At 55.3% G+C, this 18,549-nt stretch overlaps 1 protein-coding gene and 1 pseudogene across 1 annotated transcript; one reads left to right on the top strand and one right to left on the bottom strand.

Annotated features, from left to right (window-relative positions):
- The first annotated feature begins 2,259 nt into the window (after positions 1–2,259).
- Positions 2,260–4,926, top strand: LOC139593192 (protein Wnt-4-like; annotated as a pseudogene).
- Positions 4,927–6,540: 1,614 nt separating this feature from the next.
- Positions 6,541–17,605, bottom strand: ACRBP (acrosin binding protein). Its single transcript, XM_071433892.1, is given in 11 exon segments — positions 6,541–6,666; positions 7,140–7,226; positions 7,302–7,469; positions 7,567–7,746; positions 7,915–8,047; positions 13,199–13,475; positions 13,656–13,758; positions 13,874–13,968; positions 16,578–16,906; positions 16,908–16,965; positions 17,557–17,605. Coding segments are annotated over 11 exon segments (1,605 nt in total).
- Positions 17,606–18,549: the final 944 nt, after the last annotated feature.

Genomic DNA, 18,549 nt, shown 5'->3' with positions numbered 1-18,549 from the left:
CAAGGGCTGATTTACCAGCACATCTGTGACCTGGCACTGCCACGTGTAGCTGGGAAGGGAGCTGCCCTTGTGCAGAGCCCATCTGGCACTCTGTTGCTTCGAGTCCTATTTCTGCTTTGCCAGTCTCAGCACACCTGGAAGAAGACACAAGTCATGGCGACACTCCTGATCCCACGCTTGTCCTGCCCCAAGAACAGCTGCCCTGGGAAGTTGCTGTGGGCTCCCTTTCTCTGCAGCCCTTGCCTGCTGCTGTTTGATTTTCTCATTCCCTGCCTCCCTTGTTCTGCTGTTACTGACTCCTCATTCAGGGAATGACACAGCAAGGGATATATATGCTCCTGCTGCTCATAAATCCTTGGAGGGCACAATAGCACCCGAACCACTGAGCTGCTTCTTTTCAGTGCCTCTCTTTTTTAACCAGACCCCTTTTCTCACTTGCTAGTTGCTGGGATCTTTGTTCTCGTGGCTTTTTGTGTCTCCTCAGTTCCCATCAAGGTGTTGCTACTGATAAAGGCTTGCAGATATGCCACGGGGGGTGTCCTTTGCCTAAGGAGTGTCTGACACATTCTGTGGGAACTCCCCCCTCCCCTGTAGCCCTCACCCCTCACACACATGAGCACAGACCTGGCTGAGCCCGGCAGTCCTGACTTTTCCATGTGTGAGAAGACAAGGACACAAGGGCACCCAGCCCAGTCCACGAGCCCCACAGCATCCTCACCAGCCAAATTCACTCACCTCCCTGGATCTCGGTGCCTCAGCCCACGAGCTCTGTGTCCCCTCAGCAGGGTGGGCTCACACATCTGCCCCTCGCTGTCTCCTGGAGCCTCAGCTCGTGGGGAAGAGCAGCTCAACCCCCGGCGTTTCCTCACCGCTGTCTGAGCGAGCAGCAGGTAAGACCAGATTACTGGGGTGTGTGTTGGAGGCTACACCCTGATGCTGCAAATCCCAACATGCCTGCCACCCCGCAGTGCTGGCTCCAGAAAGCAGGAGCAAGGACCCGGCAGGAGGAAGGATACAGGGAGCCAGGAAGGCAAGGAAAGAGGTGAAATGCACACTACAAGAGAGAGGCTGCTCAGGTCTGAAAGGATGACTGATAAACCACAGTGCTCTTCAGACTTCTTTGTGCAGCAAACTGTGGGAGAGCAGAGCAAAGGGGTGAATCCCTTTATGGAAAAAGCACAACATGGCCAGAACAGCCCTGCTTCACTTTCTGAATGATTCAGACAGGAAAAGCAGAAACCTGTGTCTGCAGAGGAGTTTTACCTTTCCAGGCAGTGGGAACAGCTGGCACTTCCCAGGTTGGCTGGGGTAATGGCAGTTTTTTGTCCCAGGACATTTCAGCTCCCTGGTCACACAGTTCACACTTTCCTGGGCTCCCAGAGGCTCTTAGGAAAGGCGTACCCAATGAGAAGGGGGGCAGCCACCTTGCTGTGCCTCCTAGGAGAAGGGCAAGGGCTGATCTTGGGAAAAGACAGTCCATGGGGAAGAAAATGAGGGAGGTGAAAGGAGACCTGCCAGGGAAAGAGTTAAGAGAGGCAGGGAGCAGCTGGGCTGTGTCTGCTGTAGCTGTGTGGGCTGCAGGGTAGAAAGAACAATCTCCAGCCTGGAGGAGGCAGATGAGGGAGTGTCCTCAAGAACAGTGGATGTGAATGAGGGAGGCAGCAGGTCTTCCCCTCTATGCTCCCGTGAGCTGTCACTGCAGGGAAACTCTCTGTGTCCCCAAAAGGTTTGGTGACAAAGCAGTGATGAGCTGGTGGATCTAACAACAGCTGCTTGGTGCCTCTGGTTCTTCTTGTGCAGAAGGCTCTGTCTGCTGCTGAGCAGGTCTTGGGCTGCCTCCTGCTGAAGAAGTGACTGAACTCTGGAGGAAGACAACCACCTCATCTCCTGACAGAGTGGCACAGGCCACGGGTGTGACACAGACGCTGTCCCCACCCATGTGAGCTCCCTGTGATGGATGCCCACCCCAGAGCCCCAGCTCAGAGCTCTCCCACCATGCTGCCCAGGCTGTAGCATGGGTGTGATGACTTCTCAGGGCCAACCCAGCAGGGCTCTGCAGGCCACAGGGTCTGTGACGCTGGCAGGCACACCTGGACAGCCCACAGACACTGCCCAGGGCTGCGGCTACCCCTGCTTTGGAGTGCTGGGCTGGAGCTGCTGTGAAAGCTGCTGTTGGGCAGAGGCTGTGGAAAACCACAGGAGGGGATTCAGGGGCTGCAGCACTGGAGTTGAAGGTGGTGAAGTTTTGGCAGGGACAGGATGGAGCTGGTGTGGCTGTATCTGATGCTGATCCACGTGCAGCACGTCGCTGCCGTGACCTGGCTGTAAGCATGCTTTGTGCTTGGATTGTCTGGGTTGGAAAGCCACCTAGGGAGCTGATGTCTCCAGAGAAAATAGGGTGAGAACAGGGTAGAAGAAGGAATCAGGGCAACCAAAAAGCAGAAGGGGCATCTCTTGGAGCATGGGGGGAGAGGGATGGTAAGGCTGAAGAGGTGCAGACCAGAATGGGCAGCAAAAATGTCCAATTCACAGACAACATGGCCACAGCCCATTTCCCTGCCCCATTTCTGCTCTAAGACATGGCTAGAGAGTGTTAGTCCTGCAGAGGTAAGGCCCTGGCTCTAGCCCATCTGCAACTGAACCTCTGCCCTGCCGCACAGCTCCCTGGCCCAGCAGACTTCCCTGCAGGCAGTCCTCTGGGACCCCAGGGGCTGTGATGGCCTGACGGGGCTGGAGGAGGAGCAGGTCTGTGTTTGCTGGTGGCAGGTGGAAACCATGGAGCCAGTGAAGCCATGGAGGCGGTGAAGCGAGGCAAGGAGTCCTTGAGTGCCAGTGCCAGTTTCATTCTCGCCGCTGGAACTGCTCCACCCTGCAGGGGCTGCACGTCTTCAGCAAGGCCACCATGCAAGGTCAGCGAGGGCAGGCTTGGCATGGTGTCCCTCCAGTATGCCCACTGTCCCCTTGACACATCAGCCTTTCCTGGGCTAGTGTTGCACTGGACCCATCCCCAGAGTGGCCAGTCCTTCTTCCACATTAGCATTCTGGAGAAACTTCTTCCCAGATTTGCTTTTTGGTCCTATTGGACCATCCTAGGTACCAGTTCTAGTAAATTTACCAGCAGACTGGTAAATTTCTCCCTGACCCTGCCACCCACCCTGCCACAGAGCCATGTCACTGACTGACTCCCAGCCTTGGGAGCAGCTGCACAGGGCGAACTTCCTGAAATATATTTCTCCCGAGCAGTCTCCATCTGAAGGCATCCTTCCTGCATGCAGTAACAGCCTCTTTTCTCACACTCTGCCCCATAAGTGCCTTTGCCCTCTGCAGACTGGTGCCATTGCTTGTCCCGCTGCAGGCACACGGGAGTCCCCTTACAACCACTGCTTTTGCTGTGAGCCGTGCCTGCAGCCGGGGGGAGCTGCACAGGGGTATCATCCATCATGATGGTGCGGCTGTGACCACAGGGTCTGAGGAGTCAGCCCTGAAGGTGAAGGAAGAAGGGGGTGGCAGGGAGCAGGTAGCAGAGGGGAGGGTCCATGGGCGAGACAGGCCAGAAAAAAGATGCTTTCATTCTCCACAGGTCTTTGGGAGATCCTCTCAGGGCTTCTCTTTCCTTGTCACAAGGCTGCTTTCCCTCTGCAGGTTTCCAGTGGTCAGGCTGCTCTGATAACCTGTTTTATGGGACTGCCTTCTCTCAGGCCTTCGTGGGCAGCCCTAAGAGGAGCCGTGGTGTCTCCTCCAGCTGAGCGCCATGAACCTGCACAACAATGAGGCTGGGGGAAGGTAAGGGCAGGAGCAAGGGCTGGGAGCCAGCCTGGCTGCAGGGACTTCTCCTGGCTCAGTCTAGCCCCCACACCTCAACAGGCACTTCAGGGCAGCCAGGGCCCCCAGAGGAGTCTGCATCCTGCTGCCTTTCCTAGCCCAGCACTGTCCTGATTACCCTGAGCTGGCTCCTGCCTGTGTGGAGGGGGGTCCCAGCCTCCCCTACTCAATTCTGTGCAGTCTCCTTTTCTGCACAGACCCCAGCTGTGATTCAGGAAATAATTTACTCTGTTCTGTTTCTGAAGGGCTTCCCTGCCCCTTCAGCCTCTCTTCAATAAAGACAGACGTCTGCAGCGGCCGCAGTCAGATCTTGGTCCCTTGAATGTCCTTCACCTCTGGCCAGATCTGGTCCCTTGAACATCCTCCACTTCTGGCCAGATCTGTTCCCCTCCCCACAGCCCTGCAGGCCAGAACAGCTCCCCATCCCTCTCTCTGCGTCAGGGATTTATCTTACAGACCCAAACCATCTTGTTTCCCACAGAGTGGATCTCCTTCTGTTCATATTGGCCTGTATTAAAAAGACACTTTTGCCCTTCCCCTTCCCGCCCCTGATCTTCAGCCCCATGGGCAGATTGTTGGGAGAACAGCAGCACATGGGAGGTATTGGGAATGGCGTCCCTGGTCGGGCTGGCAGCTGCCTCCTGTTCCTCAGGCTCTCCTGGCCCACATGAAGGTGGAGTGCAAGTGCCATGGCGTGTCGGGCTCCTGCCAGGTGCGAGCCTGCTGGAAGCTCCTGCCTCCCTTTGCCACGTGGGCAACGTCCTCAAGGAAGAGTCTGAGGGGGCAACAGAGGTTTTCCCGAAGAGGGTGGGTTCTTGCCAGCTCCTGGTGCCCAGGAGCTCTCGCTTCAAGCCCTACACGGCTCACGGCCTGCTCTACCTGTGGGCCAGCCCGGACTCGTGCGAGCGGGACCCTCGGCACGGCACCCTCGGCACCTCGGGCCCACAGTGCAAGGGGACATGGCCGGCCAGGGACCGCTGCGAGCTCCGGTGCTGCGGCAGGGCCGGCCCTGGCCGAGGTGCGGGAGCGCTGCAGCTGCAATTCCGCTGCTGCTGCTCCATCAAGTGCAAGCAGGGCCGGCACCCCGTGGAGGTGCTCAGGTGAGTCCCTCAGGGTCGATGCCCAGGGGTGCCATCAGCTCCCGTGTGCTCCCCCCGCAGCCTCCCGCCAGCTGCCGTGGGCTGTTGCGGTTTGAATTATTTTTCCGGGTGGAGGGTTGGAGGACACAGGCCAAATAAACGACGAAACTCGGGGAAAAAACCCAGCCGAAGTGGAAAGCAAAGTGCACACAAAAGCTTCTTGCCCACATGCTGCGTTTGGGATCTGGAGAGTCCCTGTCTCTGGTCCCTCCCCAGTCTCTGGGCATGCAAGAAATGCCTTTTCCTTTGGCTGGAGAAATGTTCCAGGAGGAGTTCCAGCAGCTGCCACAGTGAGGCTCCCCTCATTCAGTCTGATCTCAGTGCCAGGGAATGTTATGGAACGAGTTATCCTAAGTGCAATCACGCAGCACAACCAGGGAATCAGCCCTAGCCTGGATGGGTTCATAAAAGGCAGGTCCTGCTTGGCCAAGCTGGTCTCCTTTTATGACCAGGTGACCTGCCTAGGGATGAGGGAAAGGCTGTGCATGTTATCTTCTACCTGGACTTCAGTAAGCCTTTGATACCACTTCCCACAGCATTCTCCTGGAGAAGCTGGCAGCCCACAGCCTGAGCAGGTGCATTCTTTGCTGGGCTAAAAACTGGCCATGTGGCCGGGCCCAGAGAGTGGCGCTGGGTGGATTTACATCCAGCTGGTCACCAGTGGGGTTCCCCAGGGCTCCATACTGGGGCCAGTCCTGTGTAAAACCTTTATCAGTGGTCTGGATGAGGGGATTGAGGCTAAGTTCCTGGATGACTGTAGGGTGGGAGTGTGGGTATGCTGGAGGGCAGGAAGGCTTTCCAGAGGATCTGTATAGGCTGGATTGATGGGCTGAGGCCAATAGTGTGAGGTTCAATAAGGCCAAGTTCCAGGTTCTGTTTGTCAGTCAGAACAGCCCCAGGCAGCAGCACAGGCTGGGGCAGAGTGGCTGGGAAGCTGCCCAGAGGAAAAGGACCTGGGGGTGCTGGTGACAGCAGCTGAACATGAGCCAGCTGTGCTCAGGTGGCCAAAAAGGCCAATGGCACCTGGCCTGGATCAGCCATAGTGTGGCCAGGAGGACCAGGGCAGGGATTGTCCTCTTGTATTCTTCACTGGTGAGGCCACACTTGGAGTGCTGTGTCCATTTCTGGGCTCTTCACTGCCAGAAAGACGCTGAGGTGCTGGAGTGTGTCCAGAGAAGGGCAACAAAGCCTGTGAAGGGTCTGGAATGGCAAAAGGAGCTGGGGTTGTTTAGCCTAGAGAAAAGGAGGCTCAGGGGAGCCCTGATCACCCTCTATAACTCCCTGAAAGGAGGCTGCAGCCAGGTGGGAGTTGGTCTCTTCTCCCAGGAAACCAGCGATAGGACAAGAGGCAATAGCTCCAAGCTGCACCGGGGGAGGTTCAGGCAGATATTAGGAAAAAAATTTCTTCATTGAAAGGGTGGTCAGGCATTGGAACAGGCTCCCCAGGGAAGTGGTAGAATCACCAGCCCTGGAAGTGTTCAAAAAACAAGTGGTTGTAGCACTTTGTGATATGGTTTAGAGGGCATGGTGGTATTTGGTCATAGGCCTTGACTATCTTGAAGGTCTTTACAAACTTTAATCATTTTTGTGATTGCTTCCTGGTGAGGCTTTGGAACCTCTCTTGCCACAGCTGCACCTCCTTGTGTCCCTCCCTGGCACTCAGCACCCGGTAGGCCATGTTACGGCTGCACTTCACACGAACCACCTGGAGAACCAAGGAGAGCCTGGGTTCTAGGGCTGCTGCCACTGCCCTTCCTTCCCCAGGGAAAGAGACCTCCATGGTGGATGGCACCTGGAGGCTGGCATGATGAGGGCACCAGGGGGAAGGGGGGAGGACCAGCTGAACTGGCAGCTGCACTGTGTGTTTGCTCGGATACAGGCCAGTCCTCTGTCCTGCTCTGGTGATTTGGGGTTTTGCTACTGCTTAGCAGATGGAGGAGATCCTGCCCTTCAGAGATATAAAGGGATATCATCTCTCACATCATCCGTGCAAATCCCACCCAGCAATGACACCCCAGTTGTGCTGGGCCACTGTTTGTCTCCCTGCTTCCCCCAAGAAGTGTCCTCCTAGAAGGAAAAGCGGTGGGCCAGTGAGGCCAGCAGGGGCTTGGGGCTGGCTGTGGAGGGGCCAGCCATGGAAGAGCAGATTGTGCAAAAGGCAGCATAGCTGCTTCTCACCCTCTCATTGTAGATGCTCTTCAGCAGGCACTGGTAGCTCTTGAACATGCAGTAGTTGGGGTGCTGAACCCCGCTCGAGTCACAGATCTGGTGACAAGGGAATGGAGGTCAGAGAAAGAAAAGGAGAAGGAGGAATGGGAGCATCCACTGATGGTCACCCACCTTTCCTGAGCTGTCCACATCTGGGAAGGTTTCATACTCTGCCTTCAGCCAGAGGGTCACAGCAGGGTCGTTACAGCCATAGATGGCCATCCGGCTGCACCAGTACTCCATCCTCATCCCTCTCAGAAAGTTCATGTTGTAGTCATTCAGGGTCTGTGAGGACATGGACTGCAAAGGGTGGGATAAAGTGAGCCATGCTTCTTTCTCCCCCTCCCCAGCTCCCAGTCCAGGAACAGAGCAGCAGGAGGCAGAGCTGGCTGGGTACCTGGCCCTGGATGTGGCCGTGCTGGGCGGAGATCTCGGGGTTGATGTAGGGGGAGAAGGCGCCCGAGTCACAGTGCACGCGGTTCAGGCTGTCGATGTTCTGGCACTGCTCCCTCTTCAGCGAGCAGAAGGCGCAGTCGGGGCACAGGTCCACGTGGTGCCGCCCGAGGCTGTCACACACCTGGGGTGCATCCAGCGGGGAGTCAGGGGGGAAAAGGACACTGAGAACCTCCCCACAGAGGAGGCTGAGGAGTTCCCATGTTCCTGCCTCCCTGGCCAGCCAGGTCAGCTTCTCTCAGGAGGTGGCCTGGGCACAGTGGGGGCCAGAGGTGGACACTGGTGTCTTTACCGAGTCTCCGAACCCAAGGACTCTTTTCTCCATCTCCTTCCAGGCCGTGGTGAGCATTGATGAGAGGCAATTTCCCTCCAGCACTGCGTAGCACAGGACCAGCACTGCCTCGTCGTTCTGCAGGGCTAGAAGGCTGAGAGAGAAAGGGAAGGAGGGAGTCATTCCTTGCCACAAACTGAAGAGATGCATCTTTAGTTAGAAACTGAAAACAACTCCAAAACAAAGTAAAAAAATCCCTTCCCAAAGAAACCCTGGGCTCTTGGCTAAACTGCACAGAGGAACGGGGCTCTCTGCAGGGTCTGCACGTGCCTGTGTGACACAGAGGCTGCAGGGGGGTTGCTGTGCATTTGGGGGCATGTGAGAGGCACTGGATGAGGGGCACAGCTCAAAGAGCTTTCCCAGGGCCCCTGCAGCAGCTGCTGCGTAATTTCATCCATCTGAGTGCACAGTGAGGAGATGTTTGTTAGATGTGTGCTGAGTGTTGAACGTTGGGCAGCCCCACTTGGGTCTGGGGATGTCACATATTAAGCCTCTCTCCCAAGTATTTGACAGAAACGGGGAAAAACTTGTTAACCATGAATTTACTGTTCATCCAAACTGACATGGGTAGCTAAAAGTAGAAAATGTAAGGACAATGGGATCAGAGCAATGAGAATATTTGGCATCTCTTAGGAACAATGGAATTTGTAAACATGGTACAGAACTGTTAGCAGACAGGGATGGTTGGTTTCAATCATCATCAATGATGCAGAAGAGGTAAACATGCTCATTAGATATTTGCCTCTTGTGTCTGGAGACAAAGCCAGTGATAAATAAACAAACTTTGATCTGACAGAGAGTAAAGAAGAGCAGCAACTGCTTATGTTAAAATGCTCTTAAAATGCATGCACAGGCTAACATGTATGGACAAGTTTTCCTGAGAATATTTGAAACTTCATGGAGACCTGCAGATTAGCATTAAAAAAAAATTAAGAAAAGGTAGAGAACGTGAAGGAAGGTCATGAAGACGAGATTTCCTAAGGCCTGGAAAACTTTCACCTAGAGGTAGAAGGTAGTAAAGCATCCCTCCATTAAGCAAAGACATCAGTGGGTTCCCACTCACTCAGTCAGCCCTTCTACCGAGGAGGGCTTCAGCTGGAAAGCTCTCCTTGTCAGCAGGTGGAAGAGTAATGACTTTGGTGACTGGAATTTGGGGCAAGATCCATTCAAACCAGAAGCAAACTACATCTTCCTGACACCAAGGGTGTTTAGCATGGGAGCAGCTGATGGGTGCTTCCTCCACAGCTCAGAGACTTCAAAAAGATATCCCAAACTTCTATTAGGAGAGGAGTCTGTGGCTCAACCTCATAGCACCGTTGTTTTCTTTGGTGCTCACCAGACATGACTTCATGTCCTGGGCTGAGCAGAGCAATTCCTAGACCTGACTGTTAAAAGTGTTGAGCTTCACAGAAAACTGAGTTGTGCCACACTGCCTGAGTTTACCGAGAAATTCTGCTGTGCTCTCTGTCACATTCTTTTCTGCCTCTATCTCTGCTCTCCATCTCTGCTGTGAGGTTTTCTGGCCTCACAGTTGCAAATTTATGAGCTGATTTACCACCTCTGGGTGAGTATAACAGCACTGCTGCTGGTTCTCTCCTATCGCTGACACGCTGCTGAGCTGTTTGTGGATGCACAGAGGTTTCACCATGCTTCAGGGAAAGGGATGGCTCTATCTAAAGTGAGTTCCTAATGCAAATCCCTCCCCAGATTAGCACCTCTGCATGTTATTGTCCTAACCACTGCCCTGGAAAAAGCCTAATGGGTACTGTGAGGCAAAGATCCAAAGGGAACGTGGAAAAAAACCAAAGCAGGATTAAGAAGAACCTGTGGGCCGAGATCAGTAGTTGATCCACGGCAAAAGAGAGAACTTCAGGTAACAGCTTATCATACTTCAGCATCTCAGGATGAGGAAGGACACACAGAGCCTGCTTCAGTGGTATCTCTGAGGAATGCTGGTGAGCAGCACCCGCCTCTCCCGCCACGTAATGACAAGGATTTGGGCCATTAGCTTTCGGCTGCTGAGCCTTCCTGATACTGGCTGGCTGAGGTGCAGGGAGCACCTGAGGCGAGCAGAAAAGGAGATAAGGAGAGAACAGCAGCTTTCCAGCACCTGGTAAATTCTGATTTAGGGGGCTTGCTGCAGGAAACTAAAACTGGTTATGAAAAAGCCGCTCTTAACAGCTTCAGAAAGAGAAAAAAGATCTTTGACTGCATGCCAGGGCTGGATATGGGTGATGATAATTCAAAGAGAGGTTTTTTGTTTTTTTTTTCCTGGGGACGGTATTTTTAATGAAGGGTCTGGCCTTAAAATTAAAGCCCCTGGGGCTGAAGTAGATAAGCACCACAAGGACTGTTTGGAGGGGTACAGCAGCAGGAGGAGGAGGAGGGGGAGTCACCAGGAGTGTGTGTATCTCCCACTGCACACAAGTATCTCAAGGGTGGGTGCCAAGAGGATGGTGTCAGACTCTTTTCAGTGGTTCCTGGCCACAGGATGAGGAGCAGTGGCCATAAACTAAAAAACAAAGACTTCTACCTCAATATCAGGAAGAACTTCTTTATATTGAGGGTGGCAAAGCACTGGAATGGGCTGTCTAGGGAGGTGATGGAGTCTCCCTCTCCAGACAGTCAAAACCCACCTGGACAGGGTCCTGTGTCACCTCCTGCAGGGGGTTGGACAGAATGATCTCCAGCTCTACAGTTCTGGGATTCTGAGAGGGCTCGGAGCAGCCTTGTGGGGAAGCTGGGCTGACATGAACCACAGGTGAGCATCCACCTGTGAATGCCAACAGAATAAGATCTGGATCCAGGACAGCTGTGGTGCTGAAAGGGGTGCAGGGGTTGTAGCTGACAAATGACACAACACTGGGAAGCTCTGGGAGAAAGGGCAAATGCAATTCTTCCTGCAAACAGAAAGGCAGGGAAGGGAGGCTGATATCTTTCCATGTACCCAAATGCTGAATCCCATCACTGGGTAGTGTATCCCAAGCTGGAACATGGGCCTGTTTCAAAGGGACACTGAAAGCTGCTGCAGAAAATGAGAGTTGCATGGGCTTTACAAGGTAAGGGCTGCAGAGCTCTCTTTAGCTTGTTGCAAGACTGAATCATGGTTTAGAGGTAATTCCGAGGAGAGGAAATACTAGGAAATAAGGCAGAAAGCACAATAAGGACTAAAAATAGCAAAGAGGTGCAATAATTTTCATTTCCCCTTCCTGCCCAATGAATGATTCACTGCTACCAGAAAGACCACTGGAAAGTGCTGCAGATTCTTCTTGTCTTACTACCCCTGCCTTGTCTCCCTCTAAAGATCTGGCCTCATCAGGCACTATGAAACTGCAATAGCTGCCAGAGCAGCTGCCAAAAGCCACAGGGGATGGATGAGAAGGATGGATGTCCTGCTGGGCATAAGACCCTAGGGAAGACACATAGCTCTGGGATCTGTGCCCTTCACAGCCCTGCCCACCTTGTGTAAAACCAGACGCTCAATGGCACCTGTGCACGACGACCAGTCCCACCCAGCACTGCTCCTCTTGCTGGAAGGGAAGTGCCTCCAGGCATTCTGCCCCTTTTTTAGGTCATGCTTTGAAGTCCCCGTGAGAGGAGGCGGGATGCAGTGAGCTGCAAAGCCGACAGGCGCGGTCTATCTCGCCTTTTTATCCTTCAGTGGGGCTTTAAGCCTTGCTTAGCATGATTGAGGGGGCTCAGCTGCCAGTCACAGACACGCAGTCAGCATTATTGGCTTTGAGAAGCAGAGCAGCGAGTGTCATCTGCCATCACAGCAGTCCCCCAGTAATCCCAACAGAGCTCAGACACAGCAAGGCTCCGTTTCAGAGGCAGGGAGAACAAAATCCTCAATGAAATACCATTTTGCCTGAGAGCACATACACCAGGAAAACTTTTTCCAGTCTGTGAAAGCCTCCTATGATATTAGGAGGGAGGATGACACGTGTTAGAGGCTTGCAAGGAGACAGTTATGGCTTTAACAACACAATGCAGTTCATCTTTACATGCAGAAGTGAATCTCTGTCTGCACTGAGGCAGTGGTGTGCAGCCTGCTCAAGAGAAACCACAGATGGGCAATGAGGCACGAAATCTGTGCGCTTACAGGAACATCACTGGCCTGCAAGAGCACGAAACCAAAATGACTTCTCCATGAAAACCACATCTAGACACCTTTTTTTTTCCTCTTAGTAAGCAAAATAATATTTGCATGTCAGTCAAAGCAAATGGTCCTCAGCCACAAGGTACCAAAGGATCAAAAAGTGACTTTGAGTGAAAGCATAACATCCTTTTGCAGGTCTTTTCTCTGTCACCAGCCCCAGGTACCTGAGGCAAACAGATCCTGGCAGACCAGCTGAGAAGAGCTCAACGTGCTCCATGAGCTCCTCATGCATCCGTAGGCCAGAGGAGCTGAGGAGGGTGTGTGAAAGGGCTGCACCTGTGAAAAGCTGGCCTGGGGCAGGGCCCCCTGCTGAACTGCTGTGGTGCTGCCTCCAAAACCAGAATGGGGAACCAGGAACACTCCCCTAGGAAGAGCTGGGCACACATCCAGAGTGCACACAGAATGGGGAACCAGGAACACCCCCCTAGGAAGAGCTGGGCACACATCCAGAGTGCACAGAGGTGCACGTGCTCCAGGAGAAGGAGTGGCCCTGCACAGCTCCCGGCTGTTTCCTGGCCCAGGGCTGCTGTAGCTCCCTTGGGTGAGGACAGAGCATTCCTGGGAGGGCTCCTCAGGCCAGGCTGCTTTGAGAAACATCTGCTTTGCCTTGCACACCGAGAGGCAAGGAGCTCAGCACATCCCAAGGACCTGTGTTTGCAAGGACGCTGTTTCTGCACATCACCCATGCTCCTGGGACAAGTGTTTGGGGGAGGACGAGTGCAGAGGTGATTGCATAGGGTAGATGGCCACAGTGGGGAGAAACACAGGCATGGCACAAAGCCCTGCCTGCAGCTCAGGCCCAGACTAAACTCACTCTGCTCAGGATGCAAGGACAGTGCCATTTTCAGGCACTAACAGTGCTGGATCACCCTCTCCCTGCTCACTTTGTGCTGGAGCGAGGAGTGCCTGGGGGCTCCCCAGGAACATTCCTGCTCTGGATGGGACAGCTTGCTCCAGAACACTTGCCCACCCTCACCAGCTGCTCCGAGCAGGGACGTGGATGCCCTGGGGCTGCTGCCTGGTGTGCAGGAGCACAGCCCTGCACGGGTGGTGTGTGGTACCCAGAGAGGACAGAGTGCCCCTCACCTGCCTCGGGGGGGAGTTCCCTGCTCTGATGCGTGTCCTAGGCCCGAGCTGGTGGAGTTCCAAGAGGAGGCCTTGTTGTCCAAGGATGCATCCAGGGAGAGGGCCGAATGGATCAGCTGCCAGATGCTTTTTCTCAGGTTTTGTTCGTCGGGGGATTCCGTCCTGGAGGGTGAGGTGGCAGCCCAGAGATTTGGTGGGTGCATGGTCCTGTTCTTCTGCCAGGGCGTGAGCACCTCTGGTGTGGCTGTGGGGGGCTTCGTGGGCCACGGTTCCTGAGCTAACAGGGCAGGAGAGAACGTGAGAAGGTCTGCCATGCTGTCCTGCAGCAGGGCACACAGAGGGATGGAGCGGCCCAGGGCGGCGTTTGGAGGCTGGACAGAAAGGTGCAGGGGTGCAGAGCAGCCGCAGGAGCCCAGCAGGGGAGCAGGGGAGCCCAGCAGAGCTCGGGCAGCCGTACCTGGTGTGACAGGGGAGGCTCTGCCCTCCGGCGAGGGCTGCGCGGGGCTGGAGGGCTTCATCGGGGAGGGGCTGGCAAGAGACTTGCTCACACATGGGACTCGCTGCGTGGAGGGGACAGGGGGAAACACGACTCTCAGTGAGTTATCTTCCCTTCCTCCTCACCCTCCCATTTCCCAGGAGATGCTCCCCCCAGCCGTGCCGCAGCCCGCTCCTCACCTTGATGAAGAACTGCTGTTTGAGGCAGCGGTAGTGGGCGAACTGGCAGAAGGTCTGGAACTCCGCCACCTCTGGAAACTGAGAGCAGACTGGCCCTAGAGACAGAGATGTGGGATGGAGGCAGGCCTGGGTGCACCAAGAGATGGGGACCCTCTCGGGTGGCAGCTGGTGGGTGCAGGGAAGGTCCAAGCTGTGTGCCCTGAGGGGGAGATCACAGCCCTGGGCTGGTAGAGCTCCCATTCCAGGCACCACATCCCTTCTCCCTCCAGCCCCCTGAGGGTTCCTTTGTCCTTCTGCCCTTTTTCACACAGTTATCTTCCCTATGACAGAGACACAAACTTCCTGTTTCCAGCATCTGATGCTTCTGTTGTTAGTCCTTGCTGGATTTGAAAAAGAGAAAAAAGGCAAGTAGTGATATAATAGGTTAAAAAGGTTAGCAGACCAGGCCTGGGAGCACCAGAGAATCAGAGAATGGTTTGGTTTGGAAGGGTCCTTAAAGACCATCAAGTTCCAAGTTCCCTGCCATGGGCAGGGACCCCTTCCACAGGACCAGGTTGTTCAAAGACCCATCCAGCCTGGTCTTGTTGGGTCAGGGGTGGGGCTGTGACAGCTCCTCCAGGCAGATGGCTCCAGAGGAGACAAATTCTTCAGGGCAATATAATTTGACATTGATTCCAGCCTTGCAGGGGATGGAGGAGGGTCCAGAGGGCCAGGATGCTGCTGGCAAAGCCTGTGCCTGTACACACATAAACTGCAGTCTTGACCAGCAGTGCCAGCACACTGACTCCAGAGCTGCAGCTCTTGCAGCCATTGCAGGAAAGCCAAGGGCGTGCAGGAGAGCAGGAAACCCTGAAGAATTGGGTGGTTTTGTGTTCCCTCTGCTCTAGGAGTGCGTGGCCTGTCTGGCACAGCCAGCCCTGTGAGAGCAGGGGGAGTGCTGCTGAGAGGGAGGGCATTAGCAGTGAAATTGCTCTCCTGGTACTGCTCGTGCACCATCCTTTACCCTGTGCTCCCTCCTTGTGCTGAGCAAACAGCTGCACCATCAAAAGCAGAATTTCAGGTACACACCAGGATCCCAGCCCAGAAAAACACCCAGCTTGTAGGAAAAACTCCAGAACCCCACCCATGCCTTGTTTAAAGCACAGGGTATTGCAGGGAGCACTCCAGCTCCTCACACTGTGCTTTGTGTAAAGCACAAGGTGACTGCCTCCCTCAGCAGCACACCTCAATGGGCACAGCCAATGCTCATGGATATCTGGGTGTAGACAGCACTGCCACAGCTCTGTGAGGACAGCAGAGGCTAAACATGAGAGGGCACACACTCTGCCACATCTGTTCCACCTCTCAGCCTGGCTGAAGCGTGCCAAAATAGCCCCCAAACTGGGAAAAAAGGTAACACAAAGGGGAATAAATGCTGCTGGGTAGGTGTGTGAGGCTGAGGGGTGGGAGAAAAGAAGGTAAAGAGGGCAACCTGCAAAACTGTCCCATCTTCTGGCATTTCCAGATGCTTCTGTTCTTGAGAACTGAGTCTCTGAAGGCAGCAGCAGTGGGAGGGTGGCTGGACATGACAAAGAGCAGTGCTGGGGAATTGGGCACCACAAGGAGAGGAACCAGGGACAGAGCCTGGGTGCACAAAGCACCAGGGCACAGTCATTGCAGGTGCCCAAAAGTGAGTGAGGAGCACAGGGCCCATCCCTGGGTCTGGTGATGTGGGGTGGGACTTGTTCCCCCAACACAGCTGCAGAAACCAGCAAGAAATAGTTGCCCTCAAGCTGCAGTCCAAATAAGCACAGTTGGCTGATCATTCAGCTCATTGACGTTCACATCTAAATATAAAGACATATTTTTTTATGAGAAAATTGCTCCTATTTTTTTTTTCCTCTGAAGAAAAATACAACAGAAGTAGTCCCAAGTTTTTCAGCTGCACAGATATAATTATACCACTTAAATTCTCTGATGCAGGGGTGCAGGGAAAATATGACTGCAGCGATCTGAAGGGTGCTGTTGCTATGGTGCTTTCTGAACTGGGATGTTTCTTGGCTCCTGAAATGTTAAACACTTAAAAAGGCAGCTTATCATCTCAAGTTTTCTTAAAGATCTATGAGAGCCCATGAGCCAAGATTCTGCATTAACCCTCTGATGAAGTTGGGAGGAGCTGGTAGGAGATGAGGAGCTACACTGAGCTTGAGAAAACTGTGGCCACTTTCTCCTCCTGCCACCCCACCAACAGAGATGGGGAGAAAGGAAGGGCCACCCAAGTGCCTGTGGCTCCTTTGGCTTTCCATGACCTGTAAAGAGTGGCTGGGACAGCTGTGCTTGCTCAGCTGGCTGAAGAGGAGCAGTCACAGCAGCCCACAAGGGCTTGAAGGAAACCTACAGGAGGACAAACCCTTTTTGGTGGTGCCAGACAACACATGGAGGGGGGGAGGAACCATGAAATTCCTGCTTAGGAGACTAGGGCTGGCCTTTGGGAAAAGGTGATTTTTCCTCCAGGAAAGTGGTGCAGCACTGAAAGGGACGCTCAGAGAGGCCACAAAACCCGGTGTGCTCTGGTTCTGCCAGTGTCTGCTCCAAGCTGCTCTTTGGGCCACAGAGCCCAAACCAGCCCATCCCATTCCCAGTGCCTTGTGGCATTTCGGGCGAGAGGAGCATCCAGGCTGCTCCAGCTGTGTCCGTGCGCTGCCGGGGCGGGCAATGCCCTTACCTTCGGGGATTTCTCCGTGGTTCTCGGCCTGGTCCAGGCGCAGGATGCTGGGGCTCAGGCAGCCGTACGCCTGCCGCAGCAGGCAGAACATGTTGGCCTGCCAGGGCGGGTGCAGCCTGGAGAAGAACTGCTCGTACTCCCGGTCCGACAGCGGGCTGCCCGGCACCGCCGGCACCGGCGCCGCCGCCGCGCCCGCCGCCAGGGCCAGCACCGTGCCTGCGGGACAAACACACCGGGATGGGCTGGGGTGGCGTGGGCTGTCCTCGATGGGGATAAGGGGGTGGAGATGAAGGAGCAGCTGGCAGGTTGGCCGGCTCCTGCCCGCTGGCACAGAGTGCTGGGACAAACATTCCAGATGCTGGCCTCCATCAGCCCTGCCTGCAGGGTGCTGGGGTAATCGGGAGCTCCAGGAAAAAGGGGGAAAAAGAATGAAAAAGGAAGGAAAAAAAACCCAAAAGACTTTAAGAGTCAGATTTTATTGTGAGCTTGGTTTGGACGGGGTGGGGTGGGGGGGTGGGTGGAAGTGTTTTTATTTTGGTTTTGTTGTTTCCTTTTTAGGTGTATGTGTGTGTTTGGGGTTTTTTTTTGTTTTTTTTTTTTTTTTGTTTGTTTGGTGGTTTTTTTTTTTTTCTTTGGGGGGTGGGGTGTTGATGTGCTTATTTTATTCTTCCCCTGAAAAATCCCAGCCTGCAGAGGCACCCACAGCGGTGGTGGCTCCCCTGCCCCCTGTAGCACCATGCTCCGGGCACATCCCCGTGCAGGGGGACATCCCTCCATCTCCTCCCTCCCCTCTTTGCCTCCGGCCGGTGCCCCTCTCCTGCTGCCTCCACCCCCTGGAGGCGCCTCCAGCTGCCCCGGAGCGGGCGGAGCTGGAGGCTGGCATGGCCTGGGGCCCGGCTGGGGCGGCCCTGTGGGGCAGCAGCCGATCGGGGGCTCCCGCCGCGGGCTCGGAGGTGGCCCGGCAAGGGCGGTCACTTACTCAGCAGCCAGAGGAGCCACTTGGTGTGTGCCACACGCTTCAGCATCATGGAGTTGCTCGGCGGCCAGGCGGGAGTCACTCACACCGCGCAGGGCAGGGGCGGGGGGTCCGAGCGCTCGGGTTCTGCCCTTGGCAACGGTGGAACCATTCCCGGGCCGCGGCACCGCAATCGGAACCGGACCCCGAGCAGCGCTGGGGCTGGGGAGGGGCTGCGGGCGGTAGCCGGGGCTCGGGGGACGCGGCCACTCGCGGGGAGGGGACACGCCAGGCTCATGGGGACAAGGAGGAGCGGGAGCCAAGCTGAGAGCTTCTCCTTCTGTTTGGGGACACGGTGGCGGCTGGGAACGACCCACAACAGAGTCTGAGGCCTGGCCAGGCTAAAGTGAGGCTGAGGGTACCCCAAAAGTGGTACCTAAATGGTACCTGTGGGGTACCTTAAACCCCAAATTGTTTTATGCAGGGGAAAGGAGGCAGCATCTGTTCCATCTGCAGGGCTTTGGGAAGCACCCCGTGCCTTCCCAGGAGTGTCCCAGCACCAGCTTGTTCAGGGTGTGGTGGGAAGCTGGCTCGATCTCTCCCACTTTCTGAGCTCCCGAGAGTCAAAGCAGCACCAGCTGGTCTCCCTCTGCTTCTGGCGCAGGTGCCCTGAGCCCCTCTCTGTGCGCAGCCTTCCCAGGAAAAAGCAGGAAGATTGCCGCCGGCAAAAAGGGTTTAGGCACCACCAGAGCCCCAAGGCCTGGCTCTGAGGCAGACCCACACCCCTGCCCGTTTCCGAATGCCGAGACACCCGGAGCAGGGCACGGAGCCCGCATCCCTGGGATGGCCCCGCGGGATGCGGAGTGGGGGCACCTCCTGCGCCACGGGGAGAGAGAGACACGGCCACAGCCGCACGGGTGAGCAGCTGGCAGGAAAACGCCTGGCACAGCAGCTCCAGGAAGTGCCGGCATCAGCAGAAGTCGGGCTGGCATCGCCTGCCACCCCTGTCAGCCCTGC

The sequence above is a fragment of the Agelaius tricolor genome, unplaced genomic scaffold (assembly GCF_023055355.1).
Source record: "Agelaius tricolor isolate 1412-34295 unplaced genomic scaffold, bAgeTri1.0.p SCAF_9, whole genome shotgun sequence".
NCBI lineage: Eukaryota > Metazoa > Chordata > Aves > Passeriformes > Icteridae > Agelaius > Agelaius tricolor.
This window is presented reverse-complemented; position numbering and strand designations above follow the sequence as displayed.